This window comes from Aspergillus tanneri (assembly GCF_003426965.1).
Source record: "Aspergillus tanneri strain NIH1004 chromosome Unknown AapTan_3_pilon_pilon_pilon, whole genome shotgun sequence".
Taxonomy (NCBI): Eukaryota; Fungi; Ascomycota; class Eurotiomycetes; order Eurotiales; family Aspergillaceae; genus Aspergillus; species Aspergillus tanneri.
Window position 1 is genome coordinate 273,660 of NW_022984630.1, and position 20,456 is coordinate 294,115.

At 47.7% G+C, this 20,456-nt stretch overlaps 8 protein-coding genes across 8 annotated transcripts; 5 read left to right on the forward strand and 3 right to left on the reverse strand.

Moving 5' to 3' along the window:
* Positions 1-348: 348 nt before the first annotated feature.
* ITR2_2 (monocarboxylate transporter) lies at positions 349-4,505 on the reverse strand (the record flags this gene model as incomplete). The annotated part of the gene is made up of 6 exons (XM_033568564.1): positions 349-511; positions 567-842; positions 903-1,008; positions 1,062-2,192; positions 3,084-4,140; positions 4,200-4,505. The coding sequence occupies 6 exons, from the start codon at positions 4,503-4,505 to the stop codon at positions 349-351; spliced, it is 3,039 nt and encodes a 1,012-aa protein (XP_033427370.1).
* Positions 4,506-5,053: 548 nt separating this feature from the next.
* Positions 5,054-6,367, forward strand: ATNIH1004_003893 (uncharacterized protein; the record flags this gene model as incomplete). Its single annotated transcript, XM_033568565.1, has 1 exon — positions 5,054-6,367. The coding sequence occupies one exon, from the start codon at positions 5,054-5,056 to the stop codon at positions 6,365-6,367; it is 1,314 nt and encodes a 437-aa protein (XP_033427371.1).
* A 632-nt stretch (positions 6,368-6,999) lies between these two features.
* Positions 7,000-7,760, forward strand: ATNIH1004_003894 (copper homeostasis protein CutC; the record flags this gene model as incomplete). Its single annotated transcript, XM_033568566.1, has 2 exons — positions 7,000-7,076; positions 7,133-7,760. 2 exons carry the CDS (start codon positions 7,000-7,002, stop codon positions 7,758-7,760), a joined length of 705 nt encoding a protein of 234 aa, XP_033427372.1.
* Positions 7,761-9,500: 1,740 nt separating this feature from the next.
* ATNIH1004_003895 (Zn(II)2Cys6 transcription factor) lies at positions 9,501-10,692 on the reverse strand (the record flags this gene model as incomplete). Its single annotated transcript, XM_033568567.1, has 5 exons — positions 9,501-9,503; positions 9,550-9,765; positions 9,813-10,378; positions 10,435-10,569; positions 10,629-10,692. The coding sequence occupies 5 exons, from the start codon at positions 10,690-10,692 to the stop codon at positions 9,501-9,503; spliced, it is 984 nt and encodes a 327-aa protein (XP_033427373.1).
* A 1,490-nt stretch (positions 10,693-12,182) lies between these two features.
* On the reverse strand, positions 12,183-14,149 carry ATNIH1004_003896 (uncharacterized protein; the record flags this gene model as incomplete). Its single annotated transcript, XM_033568568.1, has 10 exons — positions 12,183-12,433; positions 12,491-12,574; positions 12,618-12,648; positions 12,699-12,949; positions 12,999-13,232; positions 13,278-13,475; positions 13,523-13,676; positions 13,731-13,774; positions 13,844-13,919; positions 13,976-14,149. 10 exons carry the CDS (start codon positions 14,147-14,149, stop codon positions 12,183-12,185), a joined length of 1,497 nt encoding a protein of 498 aa, XP_033427374.1.
* Positions 14,150-14,755: 606 nt separating this feature from the next.
* Positions 14,756-16,240, forward strand: ATNIH1004_003897 (uncharacterized protein; the record flags this gene model as incomplete). The annotated part of the gene is made up of 4 exons (XM_033568569.1): positions 14,756-15,184; positions 15,233-15,424; positions 15,534-15,591; positions 15,642-16,240. The coding sequence occupies 4 exons, from the start codon at positions 14,756-14,758 to the stop codon at positions 16,238-16,240; spliced, it is 1,278 nt and encodes a 425-aa protein (XP_033427375.1).
* A 500-nt stretch (positions 16,241-16,740) lies between these two features.
* ATNIH1004_003898 (uncharacterized protein) lies at positions 16,741-17,217 on the forward strand (the record flags this gene model as incomplete). The annotated part of the gene is made up of 1 exon (XM_033568570.1): positions 16,741-17,217. The coding sequence occupies one exon, from the start codon at positions 16,741-16,743 to the stop codon at positions 17,215-17,217; it is 477 nt and encodes a 158-aa protein (XP_033427376.1).
* Positions 17,218-18,546: 1,329 nt separating this feature from the next.
* ATNIH1004_003899 (uncharacterized protein) lies at positions 18,547-19,822 on the forward strand (the record flags this gene model as incomplete). The annotated part of the gene is made up of 9 exons (XM_033568571.1): positions 18,547-18,628; positions 18,897-18,957; positions 19,007-19,043; positions 19,094-19,141; positions 19,206-19,258; positions 19,319-19,375; positions 19,429-19,543; positions 19,614-19,701; positions 19,752-19,822. The coding sequence occupies 9 exons, from the start codon at positions 18,547-18,549 to the stop codon at positions 19,820-19,822; spliced, it is 612 nt and encodes a 203-aa protein (XP_033427377.1).
* Positions 19,823-20,456: the final 634 nt, after the last annotated feature.

A 20,456-nucleotide genomic window follows, 5' to 3' on the forward strand; every position in this document is an offset into this window, starting at 1 on the left:
AGCGGGGAGATGGACCCCTCAGCTGGGCTTCCGGTGGCATCAAGCCAGCGGTGGTGTGAAACATGGCTGACATGGCTGATGAGTGTCGATGGAAGAGTGGCAGCTGTGACTCCCTAGAGGGATCTAGGAAGTGCACACGTGACACTGGGCCGGCGAGGAAGACATAAAGTAATTGAACAAGTTCTGCAGTTTAAGGGTCCTGTCTATATTTTCTGGATAGAAGGTGACGGCAATAGGAGTGTAATCGCATTCATACCCGAACGGGTCCATCGACCTCTACTTAGGATACGTATACCCCCGACTACGGGAAACCTTGAAGTACAGCATACGCTGAAATAAGCAGCTGTGCTACAGCTTGGCCCTCCAGCTCCAGCGATAATTCAAACAGGCCCATCGTGCCATGACAAATAGCCCAAAAGCCAGGATCAACACACTGCCGAGATATGCGACCATAGCCTGCTTACCCACGGTCTCGAGCATCTCACCACCGATTGGAATGCAAATGAGGGTCCTAGAGCTCAACATCAATCATGGATACTGTCCCTGCAACGGCTGAGGAAACGTACGCTAAGCTGACAATAGAGTAACAGGTACCAAACCGTCCGCCGATCTCGCTTGCCTTCGAGATCTGTCCAACGCAGACCGGAGCAAGACTCAGGAACGAGCCCGAGACGAATCCAAACAGAATGCTAAAGGTGTACAAACCTACCAGAGAGCTCCCAAAGGGTAGCCACACAATAAAGATGGTAATGAATCCCACGGCAATCAACAAGATCTGCGTGTTCAGACGACCGTATTTATCGGCGACAGCGCCAGCAGATAGACGGCCTAGGAAGGAGGCTCTAAGCATAACGTATTAGCCCTGATAGATATTACACCGATCAGACAACTGGAGGACTAACATGTTGAGCAGGGACAAGAGGATAGCACTGGTGTTGGAACTGAATCCCTGCATGACCACGTAGGTTGGGTATAGTCCAAGGCTGGCAAAGACATTCAGCTCTAGACCTAACAAGTTGTCAACTCTAGCACATCTGCCAGGTGAAATCCTACAGACGTACTGAATATGCCCAGGGTCAGCCAGTTAAAACGTGCGTCTTGGAAACAGCGCCAGTTTATGGCTGATTTGGCCTGTCCACGCGGTAGACGCGACCGCAACAAGCCAGTCCCCAGAGCACACATCACCGTTACCAACAAGGCCAGTAACCTCACTGACCAGCGGTACCCGAACCGCGCTAGGGCTGCCCGCAACACCAAGGGGAACATAACACCACCGCACGCCGCCCCAGCCATAGCGACGCCCATTGCCAGACCGACTCGACGTTGGAACCAGTGCGCCACGGTGCCCATGGCAGGGGTAGCCAGCAGCGCAGCACCACTACCGGCGAGGGCACCAAAGGTCAAGATAAAATGCCAATATTTCGTACATTCGGCCAGGAGGAGCAGACCAGCAATGTAGCAGCACATCCCGGCAAATACCACCCACGTCAGCCCGTACCGGTCAAATAGGGGCCCTACTTGCACCCCGAGGCTGAGGCCCACGAAGACAAAGAGGCCGGGGATCCATCCAACATCGCTGGTGGAGTAGTGTGACAGTTGATGTGCGGCTAGATAGTTCTGCCGCACTCCGACCGAGTTCATCATCCCGTATGAGGCCATCAGAAGGAAGAAAGAGCCCACGATGACCGACCAAGCCTGTCTGCCTCCATCGGGGAAGCCGTCTTCCCCGGTCCCATGCAAATGACCATTGGCCGCAGTGGCGTGGCTGGCAATGCTTGACAGCCGCGGAGGCGGCTCGACGATGGAAAAGGCCGATGCGGGAGCGTTCTCCTCATCACGCAGGAGTTGATCCCCTTGGGGAACGTACCCAGGAGGTTGTGGGTGGGCTTGCAGTGGCAGTTGCTGTGAAGCCATGGTGTTCAACAACACTGATGGGAGATACACCGGAGGAAGTTTAGTATAGAAAATAGAGTGAGTCAGACGACCGGCTGGCTTGCGGGATGGCCAATCAAAACTGGGGTTACCTTTCTGGGACCCCGATTGATGCTTAGCTGCATCGGCGATAGTCTGATACGTCAATTCCTGCGGATCCTCACGGAGTTGAGGCCAGACTCCGGCAGCTGAGACGAGACGAGATAGGGCTGTAAGACCGGATTCGGGCACCCTCTCCCATACAAAATCCAAAATTTCAACTAATTTTAATTCCATCAGTCTATGCTATAATTAAATATATTTTATAATTAGATTTATTCTATAGATTTTATCTATGATAATTTATTCAAGTCGATATTTTAGTTGTTAACTTAAAAATTCTGCATACACGTCACGAGTGACGGGTTAAACCCAGGACGATGCTCAGACTAAGGCTGTTAGGTGTGGTGCGTCACCTAACATTACAGTGCGCAATTATATAAGGTGCTCAGGAATATCTGATGCCAACGGACTTTTAGTCCAGTGGAATAGTTAAGATCCTGAGCTTGGCTATAGCACTCTTTCTTTCCTTCAACTGTTCATGTAACCTATTCTATAGGCTCTATGAGTTCAGCCCTTGACGCCGGGTTTTTAATAGTCGAATGGTTTTGCTTCTCAAGATAATAGCACATGAATCCCACTATACATAACACCTACGTCTCTACCCATGCTGTTATAGCCAAGCTCAGGATCTTAACTATTCCACTGGACTAAAAGACCGTTGGCCATTCCTGAGTGCCTTATATAGTAGCGCACTGTAATATTAGGTGACATACCACGCCTAATACATGTCTTCTAATCGGTATCCATCGTCATGTCCATCAAATTCATCGTGGCAATCATTAAACAGATTGTTTAACATCTGGTGCCGATCTATCAGCGACAACTATCGCCATATCATCATCGCAAAATACAACAGTATACTATACACCAGCACCACCATCAGGTCCCTCCTCGTCTGCGATTCATCTTGGACCCATAACCATCCTCAAAAACTTGCCTGATCTCCTCCAACGGCAGCCCCGACACCTCCGGATAGAAGAGGTAGATCCATATGTACCCCAGACCACAGATACCGGCGTAAAAGCCAAATGTCCCTGACGGAGTCATACTTTGCATCATGGATAGGAAAGTGCTGGACACAATGACATTGCTACCCCAGTTGGAGCAGGTCAGCCACATGGTGCCCATGGCACGCACTTCCAGGGGAAAGAAGTCGGTACTCATCCACGCGGTGTTGCCGACCGATACGCCGTAGAACAAAACAAACCAGAGCACAAAGACCAAGACGACAATGGCCGGAGTTGACGGCGACGAGGTCAAAGGAACCTGCAGCGTCCCTGTATCAACCGGGATGAAGCGAAAGGCGACAGCAACAACAATCAATCCCACCGGCATGCCCCAGACGGTACTTAGCAGAAGACGACGTCGACCCAGTCGGTCCACGAGGATCATGTTGACAAAGGTCATGAATAGATTCGGCCCTGCGACGACGAGCCCCACGGCCGTGGGATTCGTGAAGCCGACCATGGCAAACAGTGTGGACGAGTAGTACATCAATGTATTGAATCCGGACATCTGCGAGATCACCATGAGTCCGCAGGCACTGAACAGGGCTCGTAGGTTTGCAGGATCCCGATGGAGCTGTTTGATTTTGCTACACCGACTTTCATTCTCGTTGTTACGACGCGCCTCGTCGCATGCGCTGGCAATCGAGGCACTGAGGCCGTCCAGTTGGCGCTCGGAGGCCTGGCGATAGATGCGGCGGAGGACCGATCGTGCCTCCTGGTGCCGACCATTGTACACGAGATGCCGCGGGGACTCTGGGCACCAGGGCAGCATGCATGCCAGCATGATCGATGGGACTCCTCCGAGTCCTACCATATAACGCCATCCATTGGGTACCGATGCAAAAGCGGCTCCCAGTGCGTAGGCAATAACCTGGCCCAGGGTAATGCAGATGTTGTTCAGACCGATGAGACGACCGCGGGCTTTGGCAGGGGCCAGCTCGGCCACGTACAGCGGCACAACCATCGCCGCCGACCCAACGCCTAGACCCACGATGAACCGGCCTACCGTCATTTGGGCGATGGTATAGGCGGCTCCTTGCAGGACGGCACCAACAGTGAACAGCATGCAGCCTAAATAGATGGACGTTTTGCGGCCAAACTGCGAGAGTGTCAGGGACAGGGGATAAAGCGATAGGACAAACCAGGAGGACCACTTACCTTGTCTGCCGTCGAACCTGCCACAATGGCACCAAAGAAGGCTCCTCCGGAGCAGAGCGATGTGATCATTTCCTTCTCACTGTGGGTGAGAATGCGGTTGTTGAGGTCTTTATTGATGTACACCAGTACGGCCGAGATAATACCTGTATCATACCCAAATAGCAGCCCGGCGATGGAGGCCGCCGCTGCGACTACCCAAACAAACCAGCTGAGAGGAAGGGCATTAATGTCATCGTTAGGCAATTGTTTCGGAGTCAGGTCCGAAACCTGTTCAATATGCTCGGCGGTTGTGTCAGGTTTGGCCATGGTTGTGTGTTCATCGACGGGGATGTCGGAAGAGATATCTGAGGGGCGGACTAGCAGAATCTTTATTTATAAGGGAAACCAAACCTACTTCACCCTTACCTCAGAGTGTTACTTTGGCATCATCATCCTGACGCTGTAATTGCCGGCCTCATGATTGGTGCCCAGACTGTGGAGACGCGGGGAAAGACTCCATCGTGATATACAAATATTAAGGTAAAACAGTTCCTCCGGTCTCGCTTACCCCTTTTCCCAAAGACGCAATTTTCGGCGACTGTCTGTGCCATGTCCCGCCTCCCTCCCTGCTTGGCCTGTAGATAAGTCTTCATCTGTCTGCGCGTCCAATCTGCTATTAACCTTGGCGTACAGACCGGCATTTGAAATGCATTTCCTCAGCCAAAATATGCGACCGCTGCCAATCGCTACAGGTGCCATGCGTGCGCTCTCCCCGCGTGCAGTTCCGCCTGGTTTCGCGTCGTTTCTCCCCCGACCAGGTATGGATGTTGCCTCGCGCTCGGCGTTGGCTCTTTGTGGATGAGACTGCCGACGTCATGGCCAACACTTGGCTGGATGACGAGATGATCAACCCCGGGGTGCCTCGAAATGGTGTGTTTCCTGTCTCTTCTTGTCCTCGCCTTCCTGCGCCTCCAGTTCCCGCTCGCCCACTCGTATTGAATGCCGACCGACAGGCCGCCATCCTGCTGCGGTATTATGTCGATGAGCTGGCGGCGCGATTCGACCTGTGCGATCCCCAGAGTCATTTCACCCTGGTCGTGCCACATCGCGCCCGATCGTCCACGCCATTGCGCATGGCGATCCTGACAACGTCCGCGCGACATCTCGTGCGATTACCGCGGCATCGGAATCACTACGGCGAGGTCGAGTGGCAGGGACACCGTCTTCGGGAGCTAACAGAGGAGTCCGCACTGGACTATCACACAGTCTGCATCCGAGACCTACTGGCGCTCAGTATGGATCCAGGGCAGATCCACAACGAGAACCTCTTGGCGGCAGCGATCATTCTGCGCACCGACGAGGAGATGGACGCGCCGCTGCGGGAGGATCCAGAGGACCAGGAGGTGTTTCTCCGCATGCTGAACGTCTTCATCTCAGCCCAGGTGCCTTGCGTCGAGTCGCCCTGGTCGTCTCCCACTGATCGTCTGCGACAGGCCGCTTTCTGGGTGGCGCTGCGCCAGGAAGTATTGAGCTCCTTCATGAAGCAGCGGGCGCTTAACTTCCCCTTGGCACACTGTCATTCCTTTCGCTCGCTGTCTCCTACTACGGATGACATCTGGGCCAATCGTCTCATCATCTTCTGTGCCGACGTGCTCGAATACTGCTACGGCAGTCGGGACGCACCCCCCGTGCGATCCGTCCATCGCTGGAAAGAACTCATGGCTTACCAGGACGAACTGCATTCCTCGCTTCCTCCATCCTTCGATCCGCTCTATTTGCGGGACCCTGATGCTGACACTGACGAGATTTTCCCTGAGATCTGGCTACTAGACCGTAGTCACGTCACGGGAACGAATCACGGCGACTTGGCGCGTCTATTGCTGCTGGTATTCGATCCGACGAGACCGCATCTGGGACCGGGATCAGCGGCGGGACATCGCGCGATGATGCAGGATGTACGTGCTATCGTGTGTCGGCTCTGCGGCGTAGCGTTGGGTCATCGTCATTCACCATCAGCTTTCTTTGAGGCCCTGATGGGCATTATTACTTGTGGGGAGTATTTTGAAGAGTCACGAGAGCAGACTGCACTGCTGGAGGTACTGGCGGTGATGAGGCGCGAACATGCCTTTCCAACGGAGGGAGTTGAAGCCCGATTGCGTAAGGCTTGGTTGTCTGAGTGTGCAGTATAAATGTCGTTATAGATGCAGGAGTTGGCACTATTCGTGGCTGATTCAATTACATTGTCGACGGTTCAGACTCGAATGTTATTTTATGTTGAAACTCCAATATAACTGTTTATTATGGCTCACTAAGAGCCCGGGTTTTAGGTTGGCCGAATAGTTTGTCTTGATATTCTATACTGATGTGGCCATTTGAGACAGCCTAATATGGTATCTTTTACGAGTGAATCCAATGGAAGGCAATAGTCTGTGCAATCCTTGTAGATGGTTGATGTTTTTCTCACATAGTGAATCCTTGTATCTTTCCTATTCTTATGAATTTGTTTCTTAATCTATCCTCTCTCTCACCCACCCTCTCTGTTTTTGTAGTATATATACTTCTATTCCAAAGCGTTACGGAGTACGGACTGTTTCATACTTCTGTTTGTCTATGTACCATTAAATTCTTATATTTGTGTCTATGATAATATCTGTCTATTTTTTTCTATTTTATTTTATTCTTCTAGTTATTCAGATCTATTGCATTCCTTAGTACGGAGTATTGCAAGGTCTCTCTCCCTCGGCATATATTTGTGACCCACTACGACCACGCGGGGAAAACTCCCACTATCCTTGCATCCTCAATTTTATAATTCTTCAACATGACCACGCTCGAGATCGCCTGTTTTAGCCCCCAGTCGGCCCTCACAGCCGCTCAAGCTGGGGCTGATCGCATCGAGTAAGTCTGTCACAATCCATCCAATCCAATTACCATACTAATTCCTGGTTTCTCAGATTCTGCCACGACTATGCCTCCGGCGGCCTCACCCCGACACTGGACGCGGTCGCGACCGTCAAATCCCAAGTCACCATCCCGGTCTACGCGATGATCCGACCGCACTCACGGGACTTCCACTATGATGCGATCGAGTACGCAATGATGCGGAGCAGTTTAGAGGCCTTGAAACAAGCAGGGGTAGATGGGTTTGTCTTCGGCATTCTACTCCAAGGCGAGTTGCCGGCCGTCGACGTACAGCGGAACAAATCCCTCGTTAGACAAGTGGAGGGCCGACCCTGTACCTTTCATCGCGCGTTCGATCTAATCCCGGAGTCGGGGTGGGAAGACGCCCTGAAGGATATCGCGGAGTGTGGGTTCTCGTCCATCCTGGCCAGTGGGGGACCCGGGAAGAGCGCCGTGGATTGTATCCTGTCATTGGAGAGACTGGTACGACGGGCACGGCGATATGGATTGGAGATTATTGTCGGCGGGGGAGTACGGTCGTCGAATGTGGGTTTGTTGCGTGAGAAGACGAATGCGTCGGTGTTCCATTCTGCGGCTTTGGTGTCGGCGGAGGACGAGGTGCGATCAGATCAAGTTCGAGAGATTAGAGAGGCGTTGGATGCTTGTAGTAGTAGCTATTAATACCGTACGCGTAACATCCCCCCCCCCGGCCCTTGGCTTAGGGGTGCACCACACAAGCCCAATTCACACCGTAAACCCAAAATTGAGGCTATTCCCATTATCTACCGCCTTTCACCCTGAGTATCTATCCAAAAATGCTTATTTCTCTGCTGCGCTGCTATTGCTGCATCTGATAATATCAAACTCTCATCTGTAGGCGCCCTGGTTGGCGGTTAGCTGTGCAATTTTTTACTGCTTATCTAGTCTCTTTGTCTCTCAATATAACTAGCTTCTTTCTCTCTCCTGACCTTTATTAATCGATTTGGCATGTTTTGTACTGAGTATACCAGAGTCTCCGGTTTTTCGAATTTCTCTCTCTCTCAGTAATTTGGCGTCTCCGGGGGGTTTGCATCCGTCTTATTCTGCCGACTGTATTACTTATTATCACAAGCTCTTCTGCTGTACATTTATAATGGTAGAGCGGATGCTGTTGGCCTCGCTGGAGCTTTGAAGTGAGTCTCTTAGTGGTGAATATCTTAAAAAAGCTTCATTTCGTTCCTTTCAAGGTCTTGGGCGCTTTTTGGGCAGGTGTTTTCCACACGAGAAAAAAGAGTTTTAGAGTAGGTGTTAATTCGCCATACGCGTGAAGATCGGGCGCGGAGAGCTCTGGTATAGGCGGAAGTGCATTTTGAAGCTTTTTAATAAAAAAAGAACCATCTGGATGGTATATACCAAGTTTTGTAAAAAATTGCGAATAATTTGCTTGTTAAAGGTCTTGTACGACAAGCCATTAAGGCCACTATGTAAAGGGCTGGAGCCCGTTTAACCTCTCAAGCCAATTAATTGTTGTCCCCGTTGTCCCTATTGTCCCTATTCTCCCTACTGTCCCTATTCTCCCTATTGCCCCTATTGCCCCTACGGACCCTACAGGCCGTTTTGGCCCTCGACCTATATCACATGACATTTTCACCTAATTTGTTTACTGCTCATTTTCCTCTCCTTTTGTTCCCCTCAACTATTATTCCTTTTTGTTCTGTCGACCAAAGTGGGCCAAATATTACACATTACTCAGCATCCGCTCGGTCCGACTTTATTTCTTTGTTTTTCACCTTTTTATTCAATTCTCCCGGATAGATTCAGGGGATGTTAGTATAACTATGCTAGGCTGATATAGTCGACTGTGCGTGCACCCCGTCCGCGTCCTTTAAAGTGCAAATCCACCATCTGAAATGCCTGTTTAACTGCGATACTGGCGCGCCTTACACTGCCCAAATTACGTGTCCTCTGCATCCTGCTCAGGCGATCCAGTACGAACCGTCGATGCTCCTCGTTTTCCAGTCCTGAATTTCCAAGGACAAAAAGGGGCCATAGAAGTGTTCCTTTATCCGGCAACGAAGATATTAGGCGGATGATATTGGAAACAAGGTGTTGCTTAAATGTCTTGCTAGATAACAGTTTTGGCTGGGCTCTGTTCACACAAGAATTGCGTTCTTCGTATGATGACATATGAATACCTAATCGCTCTGTATGATATAACAGTGCAGTTAGTCTTTTGATTTCTGCAATCTGGGATACGTCGTTGCGACCCATAGAGTGCGCGGGTAGCGTTTGCGTAAGAGAACACAAGGATGACTTGATTGCGATAGCCTTTGCGTTGTAGTTGAAATTGCTTATGTGGCGTGTTTCCAGTTGAGCAGCCAGATCAGATATCTCTTTTACCAGGCTCATTAACCTTCGTGAGCAGCCCATTATCATATCAATCTACTCCGAGTTAGAAATTAGAATTCCTTTGGCGTTCTGAGCGTCCAACCTCATCTAAATCATCATTTTCAGCCCAGTCAAGGCATTTTCTACCAGGGATTTTACCCTGGGAAACTGTTCGGTTCATTATATCATGCGCAACAAAATACATCCTGAAAAATTTGAGCAACGAGGAGCTCTCGTAGCCATTGTCTGAGGTATATTTAATAAGCTCAAGACCTGCATGGAGATGAATTATCCAGGAAGAATCACACCCATCGGATATCTAATTTCGTGTTAATACTAGCACCAACTGCAGGAATCATCGCTTACATCATGGAAGCAAAGCATGAGAACGGTCGCGAACACTCCATCATTAATAATGCCCTGTGAGATTGCCTTATGTAGGCCGTTTATTGCCCTGCTTTTGTAGACTAGCGTCTCCTTTGTGAAGCGAGTGTCGCCTATGAGGCGAAGTTGATTTCCAGATACCGCCAACAGAGAATTTTGGAGCGACGGATATTCAAAACATAGTGGCATGACTAGTGATATATATGGATTGTCATTTGGGCTCAAAGCGCAGTGGGGCCCAATGCCTTGGATAAAGTAATCAAGGAGGTAGGCTTCTGTCTTTGAATAGGCGGCAAGTGGGTGGCCCAATGACGTGATAGTTAGCTGCGTACCAGGACACACCATCGCATTTGTGAGCAGCTCTCTACGATGAACATCAACGCAATCATCCTCCTCGGAGAAGCTTCGATCACCCGCAAAGTCGGTAGGTGTTGTATTCAAGAAGATCCACCGCCCGATGTACTGATCCAGCGGGATAGCGAAAAACCCACTCCCCACATCAAAGGATAGTGAAATAGGATCAGCACGCTGAGTCTTAGACCATATCCCTTTTTAGCAAGTTATTAATTGTGCCGTCATATGGTATACTTAACAGTAGTCGCACCTTGTCTGCCAAAACTGATTCCTCGCCGAAGTGCATCCTCCTGATACATCAACTTCAGGCCACGGTCACACTTAAGACCTAACTTGTCACATCGCTGGCACCGTGGCTTTTCTTCAGTGCACCGAACATGCTTATCTTTTGTACACAGACATCAGCAGACCAGATTTTGGAACATTAGAATACTCGTATCAAACCTTTGCACTGATGGCAGCCTGTTCTTCGGCGATTTTTGCGGTTGATACGCTGTTTAGATGGCATTGAGATTACTAGGATGCGTTGAGTTTACCGAAACTGATGGAACTAGTGAAGACCATGAATGAGAATCAGGGACACTTTTTACGTGGATACATATTTTGAACTGCCCAGTCGCACCTTTCTGAACAGAGTTAGCATATGGTGCAGAGATCCCTGCCTGGCCATAGGCAAACAAACATTTGACAGTCCGTAGCATTACGCGTCGGATATTACCGCCATATTTTCCGGTACACTCCATCCCGCATTTACTTCTATCGACCATAAAAATACGCGTATTTGCAAATATCGATCCTCCATTGAATTAGGTCTCTGATTCAACTAAACTACCACAACATCTCGCGTTATAAAGGCGAGATAAACGAACGAAGAATGTAAACTGACTGATACAGGAAATATACGCGATCCCATGATGCTGTATCATCAACAACATTTGACCCAGAAAGGTGCTGAATAATCAATATTACCGTTAACTAAAATATTGCTGACAGACTGTACCGAGGCCCCATCGCATCTGTCGCGTTTTTGTTTACTTTGAGACGCCAATTAAAGGACAAAGCTCCATCATTAAAGAAAAAGTTTAATACTCTGACAACTCCCCAACTCATAAATAGGTGATTCATGTATAAGGCTGCGTAAACGCTCCCAGCTCTCCCAAAGGCTCGACTATCAACTTCTTATCGACGGTAGTGACTTGAAAGCAGAACCAGAAGACCAAGTCTTCAAGAAGCCTCGTTTATCTGAAGTTAAATACAATAAGGCTATTACATCTAATGAGTCTTCCAGTCAATTAAGTCGAAGTGCAAGTCCTACAGCTGAATCTTGTCATCCCGAAGAGATAGACAATGGCATTAGGGTGTATATTATATAGTTGTCCGTTGTGCCGCACATGTTCTGAATCTTATTGTTAGTAATATTCTTTCTGCATTGAAAGTGGGCGACCATGGTACTGCTATACCAGCCTATGATCTCATGCAGGAAGACAGAGAGATCGGATCGCATTCTGCATTCGCTCGACTAAGAGTCACGGCGGTCTGGATCGTAAGGAACAGCAAAAGATACAGTAGAAGCTCATCCACCAGACCAATCTATGAAGAATAAGTTCATCTAGGATGATGTTGATACACGATGGAATTCCACATATCAAATGCTGAAGGGCCCACTGAATACAATGCCCTAAATTTAACCTACCGTAAGAAGTATGCGCATTGGCGCCAGTTTCGCCATCATCGACTCCTTACCCCTAAGTCGTATACGTGGTATGAAGTGAATTGACATGTCCGTCGGGTGGGCACGCACGCGGATGCTGTACGAGGGATACGGTGGGGGTCAATAGACGTCATTTCCACCTAGACTACGTGTAGCTGATAATAGTCTTCGTCTTCCCCCTTCAGCTCCCCTGAGCTGTTGAATACGAATAAGCAAAAACCATATTCGTGCCCAGCCTGATACTTTAATTCCGATTAATCGATTAATCAGGATATTACACTGATTCCTCAAGTAACATACTTGAATGTTCTCCGCTCGAAGTCTGTCTGATCAGTAAACGCATCTTTCAGGTTTTCATCACCAGAAGCACTGGACTCCGGATCGACGCCCTCCTGCCGTCGATTCAGCCGTATGACCAAGATCCAATACATTCCCATCAGACCAATACAGACACAATAACAAGCTAACATTGCAATAAAACCGCCCGTATATGCTGGAGCCTGTTCATTTCGAAATGTTTGTGGTCCAATTAAGTTACCTACTCGGTCGATCAGTGTTGGGTTGAATTTTGAACGAAATGGAAAGAACGGCTCACCGATAGCATATCCGATATACAAGATCGAATATTGGAAGTTTTTCTTTGTGTGACCGGCTGTATTGGCTTGGGCTATGGAGATGCCTGGAGAGTTAGCAGATGTCGATCGCCAGGGAGAAACACCTACCAACTACGTATGGCCCGAAGTAGGTATATAGCTATTGCAAGTTTTAGAGATTTCTTATACGGCACTTATTAAAATGCTTACTAGATATATTCCAACCATCTGTCCTCCAATATTTGTGCGTGGAAGGCTGTATACCAATACTGACCCTATAATTGGCAAGCAAGCTGCGATTATGGCAACAAGGCTTCTGCGATTAGTCCATCGTGCCGCCAACCAGGAGAAAAAGAATGCAGAGAGAGTAGACATAATCCCAGTCGGCATATTGAGCAGTGATGTCTTGACTGGCGTGAACCCGAGGTTGTTGATAATAATTCCACTGAATGTCGTAAGGCCTGGAAGCAATTAGCACTGTGGGGTAATCTACGGAAAGAAATCCATTACCTCCATTAGGGATACTGATAGCAATGTTGAAGAAAAACAATATCCAGGTCTTAGGGTCGATAACTGCCTCAAGGGCCTGATTCCATTTCCATTGCTTGTTGACAATCCCGGTCTTGTTCTCAGCTACTCGCTGCACAGCATAATACTTCTCCTGCTCAGACAAAAAGCACGCTGTCATAGGAGTGTCCGGGAGGAAAATGAAAGCAAAAATAGACCAGGTAATGGAAATGGTTCCTGCCCTATTTAGTATTTTCTCTGTTTGATTTCGATATAGCTTACCGATGATGAGGTACAGATACTGCCAGGTTGCTAAGGGTGCGGAATTCGGGATATGTCCAACAGCCCAGGAGAGGAAACCATTGATAACCGAACTAATCGCAGCGAAAACAATCGCATTTCTTGGAGGCTGTTCATGTTTTTTATAGAAACCTGCCACGATTAGGCTGACAGAGGGAACTATTATCGCTTCAAAGCACCCTATCCTTATCAGAATTTTTCTGGAGCAGCACTAGAAGGTATGGTACCCATAAAGAACCGCAATGTCATCAACCCACTCCATTTTCGACATAGTGCAATCAACATAGCCATAACTGACCATCCGAAGGCACAGAAGGATAAATATTTTGCTGACGGGAGCCTCTGGACCAGGTAGGATGAGGGCCACATGCCGACGATTGCCTGCAGGAACCGGATCAGCATATTTTATGGACAACCTGGAACGCAAAACCATACACCAATGGATAAGATAGATCCCGCCCAGGAGTATTGTTGGCCAACTAAATTAAGGTCTAAATTAATTATCCAAGTAAGAATCTCTTTTGTATATAAAGCCGAATATCCACTACCGTCTTTCAGCCCGTATATAGCTGCCGTACTGATTGCCACCTTATCCACCGCACCCAAAGTTGCAGTGAGCAACAGCTGACCGTTGTCAGTTAGTAATTAACATAACGCAAGGAAAATCCTCTGAAACTAACCATTGGAACCAATATCCAGTCAAGTTTGCGAACAAGTTTGTTCTCCACTTCTGGTGACATCGGCGGATATTGACTGCTTTTGGACAAGTAGGCCACTGCCTGGTCCATGACTCCAGAGAACTCTCCTATCTCGCGTAGTGAAACCCTCTCAGTAGGGTTCTTTGGATCTTTCATGGTGGTAGCTGGATGAATTGACTGAGAAAACTTCGACTATGTCTAAGGGCATTCTTGAATTTACTTTATGTAGCCTCCGAAATGGGTAATATATGATGCTTGGATTGGAACGACACCCTCAAGGATTGACAGATGCCAGATAGTTCGAGAAACGAAAAATGAAGACAAGTAAGACTGACTGATGGAAAATGGTTGGCCAACGCGATGGGGATGGGTGGGGTCGCAGACAAACCTGTTGACCAATAGCTTCGTCTTGGCAAATCTGTCGTATCGACTTCTAGGTTGCAGTCAACAGGGATTATAAGTCCCTCAAGTATGTTCGTAATACCCAACTTCAAAGTGAAGCAAATTTTTTGGTCTCTAAGATTAATATAAGAACACAATTAAAGTACAATTCTCAGTCAGAAGAACCACAATGGCCACAGCAAAGGGTGGCATCAAAATCGCAATCTCAGTGTCTTCGGGGGTGCTGGTGGCCAACACGCTTGCGATGTCGCACGAAATCTGGGAATAAAAACGGTTATTATACATAAATATTCAAGTGTCTTGTCTGCCTATGGTAAAAGGTTTTTCACTAGTTGATAGTATAATTCTGACAAAACAGGCATGGCATTGGCGAATGTGGTGCGGGAAGCTCAACAACCGGTAAATGAAATCTACAGCCGTGAATCGGAAATAAGACTTCACCAGCGGCTATCAGCCCTTCAAGATACTGTCCACCGGAAGCTTGTCGATCAAGGCATCCTTAGTGAAGATATATCATATGAACTGTATTTGAACATGCGATATCAAGGAACGGAAACGTCCATAATGGTTCGAAAGCCCCAGGATGGTGACTTTAAACAGGAATTCAAAATGATGCATCTTCGGGAATTTTCTTTTCTCTTCCCTAACCAAAGACCAATTATTGTGGATGATGTGCGTGTTAGGGGGATAGGGACGAATGGTCATCTCCGACTGAACAGGCCGCGACTGGGGGAGGAGTTAAAGAGCACAAACTTCACTCCTGTATCGAAAGAAACAGTTGAGCGAAAGGTATGGGCTGATGTGATACGGAACGATTTCATTACTAATCTAAACTAGTCGAAGGTATATTTCGATGGATCTGGAGACTGTTCTACCCCCATATTCCTATTGCAAAACCTGTCGCCATCCGTTATTGTTCCAGGACCAGCTATCATAATCGACCAGACGCAGACAATCGTGGTTGCACCAGGAGCGGAAGCAAAGCTTTTGCAATCTCATGTTGTCATCGATATTAAGACCAGATTTTCGGTATATATAAAAAAGCCCAAGGAGATAGACCATATTCAATTATCAGTATTTGGTCATCGATTTATGAGCATCGCCGAGCAAATGGCTCAAGCTTTGCAAAAGACATCAGTCTTCCTTGAACATAATAGAGCGCCTAGACTTTTCCTGTGCGCTATTTGGACCAGATGGTATAAAAGTCCTGCCTTCGTAAAGAATAACACAAGCTAACAATTATTAGGCGGTCTGGTGGCCAACGCTCCTCATGTTCCTGTTCATCTCGGATCAATGAGTTACGCAGTAAAGTTCCAGCATGAGCTACACCGGGGAAAGCTTGTGCCTGGAGATATCCTCGTATCGAACCATCCAGAAGTGGGGGGAACGCATTTGCCTGATATTACAGTTATCACACCGGTGTTCGAAAGATCAGGGAAAGAAATTGCTTTCTATGTAGCCTCTCGTGGTCATCATACTGACATCGGAGGACTGGGAGGCAAGTCGATGCCACCTGATTCCACAGAGCTTTGGCAAGAAGGGGCAGCGATCACATCGTTTAAACTTGTTCATGCGAATAAGTTTGACGACAAGGGCATCTCAAAAATTCTCTTAATCCCTGGCCAGTACCCTGGATGTTTTGGAAGTCGGCACGTGTCCGACAATATCTCCGACCTCAAAGCTCAAGTAGCCGCTAACCATAAAGGAATGATACTTGTTCAAGCACTAATTGAGGAATATACTCTTCCCGTGGTACAATTTTACATGAGAGCCATCAATCAAATGCGGAACTCGCCGTTAGAGCGTACCTTCGATCGGCATACTTTAAACTTGGATCTCACCTAGTAGCAGAAGACAAGATGGATAACGGGGCACTGATTAAACTCACCATTACCATCTCGTTAGACAGGTCCGCTATAATTGATTTCACTGGTACTGGCTACGAATTACATGGCAATATTTAATGCTCCACCAGCCATCACCCACTCAGCTATTATCTATACTATGCGACTCCTGATCGGCACTGATATTCCCCTCAACCAGGGATGCCTCGCACCTATTGATGGAATTCTTCCCAAGAGATCCTTCCTAAATCCATCTGCTGGACCCGCCGTCTGCGCTGGAAATACCCAAACGTCACAGCGTATCGTTGACGTCATCCTAAATGCATTCCATGCAGCGGCAGCGTCACAGGGTGCATGAATTGTATTGGCTTTTTTGGCGAAGGAGGGAGAGACAAGTACGGCAAACTACTAAGTGGCTATGCATATGCATTTGGGGAGACCATTTGCGGCGGCTCGGGAGCTACAAAATCCCAGGCCGGTGCGTCTGCCGTACATACACATATGACCAACACAAGCATCACGGATCCTGAGAGCCTCGAAAAACGATATCCAGTAATATTACGAGAATTCGCCATCCGTCCAAGCACCGGAGGGAAGGGGCGCCACAACGGCGGTGATGGTGTAATACGGGACATTGAATGCCGTGCTCCGTTGAGCTTTAGTGCCATAACCGAGCGACGCAGCATTCCACCATACGGTATGAATGGTGGTGAGCCAGGCGAGCGAGGTGCAAACTACTGGGTCCGGCGGGTTGAAAACGGAGACAAGACGGAATGGCGATGGGTGAATATAGGCGCGAAGAATATGGTTCGAATGGAGACAGGCGATCGCTGTGTGATTCATACTCCGGGAGGTGGAGGTTGGGGGCTACCTGAATTAAATGGATATTCTGGTGATAGGGCTGATGTACGGATTCAATACCCTAGGGCATCGGGCAGTGTGGCTGCTTATATAATGGCTCAAAAGAGCTCGGCATGATTGATGAGATATCTTGTTGGAATCAAGTACCATATGTCAATTAATGTCACGGCGTGAGGTTTGATGATTAACTGGTTTCCATTCGACGGACTGAGCAACGTGTTGTGGAATTCAGGGGAAGTGATGCGCAGGGAGCTATTCTATCATCTACAGGCCAACTAGCCTAACTAGGAAGTAGATGTCCTTCGGTGGAAACACCAGGAATCACAGTATCTCAACCAACTGAGTCTCTTGCATTCCTATCTGGGTGCTCAACTAACTAAAGGACTGTGGGGTAGAATGGATCGTCAGATACTTCCGCACCACCAAGTCGGGCGGATTAGACCTAATGTTTCCGTAACAACATGGCTAAATAGTGACCATCCATTCCCTGATCTGGCAGACAGGTATCATAACTACAAGCGTTTCCATCCTTACAGTTTACTTAGGAGTACGAAGATAAACCCTAGAAACCTTTCATTCTTGAACTTAACTGAGTAGTTCTATTGTCCGTCTGAGGCAATTTTTACTTTGTTATAGAGAAGCGCCAATGACATAATCAAGATATGAACTAGTTAACGTAATCGGTAAGCGAGCGCCGCACGTAAGCGAGCGCCCGGGTGCCAGCTCGCCGTGGTCTAAAAAAACCTCGGCGTGGGCTAAAATTCTGCCACCTCCGCCACCGCCTTTTTAGACCACGGTGAGCCTTTTCTTGGCATGGGCTCAGCGTGGTCTAAAATTAAATTTTCCGTACTTTTTAGACCATGTTGAATCCCTTCAGCGTAGCTTGACCACGCTGACCTTTTTGGCCTAGCGTCAGTCCCCGGTCGGTGCATATACTGAGCATATGCTCAAAACATTAAACTGCGTGAGATTATTCATTGCATCATCAATATATATAATCAACATATTCACTATATCAAACAATAGAGGCAGATTTTGCAACACACTGTGAATGATCCTACACCCAAATTGGGTAATAAAAATGTTGGCCGCGTTTGCATTTATTTTGGAACTAGAAGACCTAATTTTTTTTTTTCATTCATTCTTTCTCTCTTCTTCTCTCTTTAAACTCCCCTTCTTAAATAAGTATCGCATATCCCTTCTTGGCATATACCGCATATATACCTTGACCGGAAGACTTGAAACCTCTCCTTCTCCCCTTTCCTTTCTGTATGCCCAGAGTATATAATTACAACCATTTATATGACCCTTTCTTTTCTGCATACCCAGTGCATATACTACCAATCTGTGACCCAATTTCTTTTTTTTTGCATGTCAGAATACACTGATGATTTTAGTTCTTATTTAGGGGCCTTGTTCTCAGCATATACCATTAATATGCAGAGAATGCAGCTTTCGCGTGAAGACTTTGACAATCCAGAGGTCGCTGGGGCGGTGAACCCCCACCCCGACTACGGTTACTTCCACGGTGAGTATCTACTTAATATATTCACAACATGTGCTTAACATATGCAGGTCCCATCCCGAACCCAAACCCCACTTAGCGCCCACACCCGGACCCCCGCACACCTGTGACCACCGCGAACAACAAGAGTATAGGGCCCCACAGATGTGCAGCATATGCTAATTATTTACAGATGCCCTAACTCCTGGTTCAAGACTGTCAGGTGTTAATAGCATGGTGTAAGTAATTAACATGCCTGGCACATGCTAAGCATGGGCTAACAACCTCGCAGATGCGACATCGCAGTCAATGGCAACCAAATATGTGGCCAGCCCGTCCATTCTTAGATTACTGTAGGTCGTGTTTTTAGCACATCGTTGGTATATGCTACCTATTCCATAGCTTCGCCGCCACATCCGGAACGCCCATCCCGGTGCCAGTGAGTTGTCTATTCCTTGTATAGGTCTAGCAGATGCTAAGGATTCATAGCTCTTAATCCCTTCCGCACCAACATTCCCCAGGCTGAGTGCATTGCAGGTAAAAAATTAGTAAATACATAGCTTCTCTTGAGCATATGCTAATAATTGACAGCGCTTTAAAGCAATGGATCCTTAGCAGAGGATGGAGAACTGCCCGTTACGTGAAGGAGCCTGGGTATGTCTCCCCTCCGCATATATATATATATACATTGGGCGTAGGGCTAACGTATGCTAGTGAGGGTCCTATGTACAGTATTATTCAGGATTACTGTAACTTCCTCAAGCAGCTGGCGTGAGTAGAGCATATCTGTATTATATGCATAGTATATAACTAAGAACCACTAGCCAGGAAGATAACAACTTTGCTCAGCAGTTTGGGACTGAGTTCCATCGTCCTGTATATGATCCGGGTATTTACTCTACGTATTCCCTGCGTATGCTAATATTTCCTAGAGGCTGGGTAAGGTCTCTGGTCACAAGGCATGTGCCCCTGGAAACTAAGCTCTTTATAATATACTAAGTATATGCAGCACAAATCTTCCCCACTACCCTCTAAGCCACCTACCCCACTGTCTGCCCCCAAGCGCAAGCGTGCTCCACCGAAGAAGGGTCACAAGGGTAAGTATAGCACATCCCCCTTATACTAAGCATCTGCTAAGAACTTGTAGCCACCGGTAGCCGGAAGCAGCCGGCGCGCGCCAAGAAGGATGCTGCCGAGTCGGTGCCGGAGACTGCGTAGGGTATATACACGGTTGGTTTTAGAGATAAATTATAGAGTCTAGGAATAAGTAGAGCAAATACTAGTCTAGCTATTATTTAGGGAATTAAAATAGCTTTTTAACATACTATACATCTACTAGGTGTATGCTCTGCACTTGCAGGGGTTTCTTTTTTTTCTTCTTCTTTCCCCCCTCTACCTCTTCCTCAAGCTCCTTAATTCGCTCAACTATATCTCTTCGTCGCTTAAGTCCCTTAAGCTCCTTTAAACACTTTTCTAAAGGGTCTATGTTTAGCATATACACAGCGGGTGATCTAACAGGGGTCTCGATAACACTATCTTCACCAACACTCTGTACAGTGCTAAGTGGGTGTGTTCGTTGACTTGCAGGTACATGCCTGGCATAAGACGAGCATGTGTTAAGGCTAGATACTAATAGGGAATTAGTGTCCTGCATGGCCACTCCGTCTGTATTTTAAAGAGGTGTATCATATGGATTCCCTGGATTCCATGGCAAGTGTGGCTTCTTCTGCCGGCAGTTCGCTGCCTTTTTTGCTGTTGATCTATGCATAGTATTAGCCTGGTATGTAAATAGCATATACACTGTTCATGTTAAACCATAGGGGCAATAGGGACAATAGGGACAATAGGGACA